Genomic DNA, 4,699 nt, shown 5'->3' with positions numbered 1-4,699 from the left:
CATACTTAAGGGAAAACTTTAACAATTTTGTACTACATGAGTGAGTAAAGCTAAAACACCAAATCATGACACACAGAAACATGACACAGAATGGCAGAAAGCTGCAGCCTAACGTGCCTTGGCTCTGTCTGACCAGCTGAAAGACTGCACAGTCACATCCAACCGCTTGATCAGCATGCGCCGACGACACTCGTAGTCTGCCAAAAGAACACCATTTATCTTCTCCAGCTGTCTCTGAGGATACAAAACAAGTCAATTATTAGAAATAACAATCCATGAAGTGTAACCACTTACATTAGACATGTTCAAATGACTGAAACCCACTCACTCCTGTTGTTGAAAAAGATCTGAATAATCTTGCCAGTTCCTGCAGTTTATTAGTTTTACTTACATCTGCTGACATCACTTTCTAATGAATTTAGTTGGCTCTATCTCCAAACAATATACAAATTAGTCATTTAAACAAGAGCCATGCTAAGCAGGTTAAGCATTTACTAAAGATGCATGAATATGGTAAACGCCTCATGTAGCCTCTTACAAGCTATTTGCCGTGTTCAATATACTCCCATGTTAATAAATATCATCTTTCTTGCTCCTTCAAGCTTAATATCTGACCACCTGCTAATGTAACTTTTTTGTGGGGTTCCACAGGATCTTAGTCTCAATGCACATCTCCAAGTTACACCATTATGATTCTGCAAAATATCCACTATTCACGCACATCTACATTCTCTCAGAGACAACACAATGTGCATCTTGAAAAATACAGTCCGTCCGGCATTTCACGGTTTTGTGATTGCAGAAATTAACGCAAAATCAAGCAAACTCTGCAATATTCTGAGAAACTTACAATTTTTCCAAAATTACCGCAGATTTTGGCCAAGACACGTCATATAACATCGTCATCACAGCATGCATTGAATCAAAGCCTTCTTCGATTCATGTGCGTCGAACATGAGTACAGCTATAAGGTCTCATTTACCAACAAACATCACTGTGAAAGGCCGTGCAAAACAATTTAGCACAACTGCAATTTCACCAATTCAATTAATTTACTGCAAAAAAATCAAGCATTTCCAGCCACAACAATCACAAAAACACTCTGCAAAATCCTGTACGGACTGAATATACGTCTCACTGCTGTATTATTCTGAATTGATCTGCTTGTTGTAGCATGCAAGTCATTCACACAGACCACATACATTTCTGTGATACTAAAGTTCGGTGTGAAATACTTACCCACTGCTCACTATTAAGGGACTCCTTTAACACTGGCTTTCCAATGTGCTTCTCTGGAACTTTCTTCAGCAAAACCTTTACCTGAATCAACAATTAAGGCAAGTCATCAACATTTAACAAACCAAAAAAAAAAAAAGATTACAACTGCAAAATGCAAGTTTTCACAACCAAAACATAGATGTTGCCAGCTCTGTGTACATTTTGAAGTTGATTTAATGGATTTAAAAACATTGAGACACTGTGTAATATTTCATGAGACAAAAGTACATTATTCTTTCAATGTGAGACATTTGCAGTAAAATTACCCCATTTTCTATAGAAGAAAACAAGTCTGTTGTTTGCTGTTGGTCTGGCTCTGGGAGTTTCAGCACTTTGCAAATTGCTTGGAGGTCTTGAAGAGGCGAGATCTTTTTCTCAATCTTTGTGTCTTTAACTGTTTTGCTTGTTATAATCTGCATGGCCTGAAGTTCTGATACTAAAAACACTGCAAAAACAACACTGTTCAGTCACAACTGTAACTCATTTCGATTTAAAAATCACGGTCTTACAGTGACATACGACTGATGAAACTTACAAAGGATTTTCAGATGCTCCTTTTTGGTCTTCAGTTCCCCATCAAGCCCCTTGTATGGACAAAACAGCTCTTTCAACAGTTTGCTTAATTCACGTTTTGCCTTTTCAGGATCATCTGTAAAAACACATCATGGATAGATAGGCCTTAAGGTTATAAAGTTAGAACAAAAGCAAAAGACAAGTGCTATGGACTATACCTTACTGTACTAAATGCCTAAATGTACTAAAAGCATTATATAACAAACAGTTTAGCCAAAAGCCTAAATAACCCACAATGTAAAAAAAAAAAAAAACCCAAAAACAAACAAACCTGGTATTTCTGATTTCTGATCCTTGGTATCACAGTGTTGAAGTTTTGATGATAACCATGTACACACATGTGCAAACTCCTGAGAGTTAAACCCTTGCTCACATGCTGCTGAAAGTGTCTTTTCATCAAGGGAACCACTGTAGCTGTGAAATAAACAGTATGGTCTAAAACTCAACAACAACAATAATAATTAAGACTCAAATAGTGAAAAAGACAATGCTGTTTCAGTCATCAAAAAACAAATTTCCCTCAGCAATGTTTTATGTAAGACAGATGACGGTTCCCAGTGTGCATTCCCCAGGGATCTGTCATGTAAAGCCAACATCACTATCAGGTATTGTCCTTAAAGGGTTTTTTTTTGGACTTCTAAGCCTAAGTAGTAATCACTAGGCGTGTTTCTAATAGGATTTTTATTTCCCGACTCCACATTCTAACTCTTTAAACAATATTTTGATGGTCTTAAAAGGCATTAACACCTGTTATTTTATTTTATTAATTTATTTTTTGATGATCATTATTGCCCATTTTCCCTGCTCATGAGCTCCTCGCACAGCACAGGTTAACGTTCCTAGCTAACGGTGCTTAGCTACCGTTCCAGCTACTCTAAATTAAAGGTATGTAGATGTATTTATTTTACTTACCCGACTTGATCAAGTCCATCAAGTATGTCGCATTCCATTGCACAAAATCAAAACCAAATAATAAACTTAAACAACCATAAAGAGTGGGAGAGTGCGCAGTTTAGATTCAAGCGCGCAGCACATGTGTGCATCAATAATACTTCCGTAATGCAACAAGATCCAGGTTCGACAGTTCCGTACCCCGCTAGTTACATTGAGCTTTATACAATTTAATATCACTATTTTATTCTTTATTATTATTATTATTATTATTATTATTATTATTATTATTATTATTATTATTATTAACTCTGACATTTATCTATCAAGCTGAAGCAAGTTATTTCAAGCTCTCCAAATCTGAACGTCACACAGTATGACACAAAATGTATCTTGTGTGGTGGGTTGAGTGAGTGAGTGAGTGAGAGACAGAGAGAGAGAGAGAGAGAGCGAGCGCTCATGCCAGCACGTAGAAATAATATAATGTATTATATTTTAAAGAATATTGTATCAGGTAAATTGGGACCGTTTAACTTGGCGACATTTATCTCGCCCAATAAGTGAAAGTCTTGTGCTACCAAGAACTGCTTGGTAGAAATAATATGACTTAATCCATGTAACTTCATAAACGGGATGTGGTAAGCAATAAACACAAAGCATACACCAAAAATCTTGAAGTAGGAAAACTAAAATATGTTTTAGATAGTTTGACCCCCCCCCCTCTCAATCCCCCAAGGTTATAAAATTGTCATGACTCATACAGTCTACATATTTATGACATACATAAGCATAAAGTTAGTTAAAAGCCATGCTTCTTTAGAATATGATAGAAATGTTTTCCCTCACGTGTAGATAATCAACAGTTTAAGGATTTCAGAAATGTATTATGTATTTTGTTTTATTAATGGCAAGAACGTTTAGACAATGTGGAAATTTCAAAACTCAGCAAATTGAATTTTACTCATAGGCTATAGAAGGCAATATGAGCGACTCTATTCATGTGAGAAATATTATTACATTTATATAATGTCTCCCAGAAACATAAAATCATAAAGGTCATTAAATGATGAATTACTGAATTATTTAATAATTAATTTTAAAGTAATGTACAGGGAGTGCCAGTGGAAACATCTTGCTGAATGGCCAGACTGATTCGAGCTGAGAGGAAGGCTATGGTTGTTAATAAGCACACTTTACAACTGTGTTGAGCAGAAAAGCATCTCAGAAATCACAACACAACATGCATTAAGGCAGATGGGATACAATAGCAGAAGGCCACTGCCTGGTCTTTTTCCAATCTTCAACTTTCCAGTTTGCTGTGTCAGTTGTAACCTCAGATTTCTGTTCTTACTTGACGCCTGTGGTTTTCTGTTGTAACCTATTCGAGAACAAGATTTGTTGTGCATTCTGAGATGCTTTTCTGCTCACCACAGTTGTAAAGAGTTGAACTAATCTGACAATTCTCCTCTGACATCTCTCATCAACAAGGTGCTTCAGCTTGCAGAACTGCAGCTCAATGAATGTTTTTTTGCACCCTTCTGAGTAAAGTCTAGAGACTGCTGTGCAAGAGAATTCCAGGAGATCAGCAGTTTCTGAAATACTCAAACCAGCCCACCTAGCACCAACCACCATGCCACAGTTAAAGTCACTGCAATCACATATTTTACCCCATTCTGATGTTGGATGTGAACATTATCTGTGTATTTTCAGTGTACACCAAGTTATTTTAAATATCAGTATGCTTATTATCAGTGACTTCATAGTACACTTACATTTTATAACCACTCTAAGACATAATTTTTATTCAATAAACAATTTAGTCCTTATTAACATAGTTGGCCTATACCTACCTCTGTTTCCCATTTGTGAAATTCAGTCCTACACCAAACAACTTCTTAGCAGGTACACAGGGCAAAATATACTGAATACTGATACTGATATACTGCACACACACATA

The 4,699-nt window shown here is 36.3% G+C and overlaps 1 protein-coding gene across 1 annotated transcript in view; it reads right to left on the bottom strand.

The window, feature by feature from the left end:
* fam98b (family with sequence similarity 98 member B) overlaps window positions 1-2,926 on the bottom strand; it is an 8,931-nt gene extending 6,005 nt beyond the window's left edge. The window contains exons 1-6 of the mRNA XM_053633638.1: window positions 2,764-2,926; window positions 2,123-2,265; window positions 1,814-1,927; window positions 1,545-1,723; window positions 1,240-1,320; window positions 118-234 (exon numbers count right to left, since the gene is read on the bottom strand). Of these exons, the coding sequence (XP_053489613.1) occupies window positions 118-234; window positions 1,240-1,320; window positions 1,545-1,723; window positions 1,814-1,927; window positions 2,123-2,265; window positions 2,764-2,801 (672 nt within the window). The 5' untranslated portion in view covers window positions 2,802-2,926. The remainder of the gene's footprint in view (window positions 1-117; window positions 235-1,239; window positions 1,321-1,544; window positions 1,724-1,813; window positions 1,928-2,122; window positions 2,266-2,763) is intronic.
* Window positions 2,927-4,699: the final 1,773 nt, after the last annotated feature.

The sequence above is a fragment of the Ictalurus furcatus genome, chromosome 9, assembly GCF_023375685.1.
Source record: "Ictalurus furcatus strain D&B chromosome 9, Billie_1.0, whole genome shotgun sequence".
Classification (NCBI taxonomy): domain Eukaryota; kingdom Metazoa; phylum Chordata; class Actinopteri; order Siluriformes; family Ictaluridae; genus Ictalurus; species Ictalurus furcatus.
This window is presented reverse-complemented; position numbering and strand designations above follow the sequence as displayed.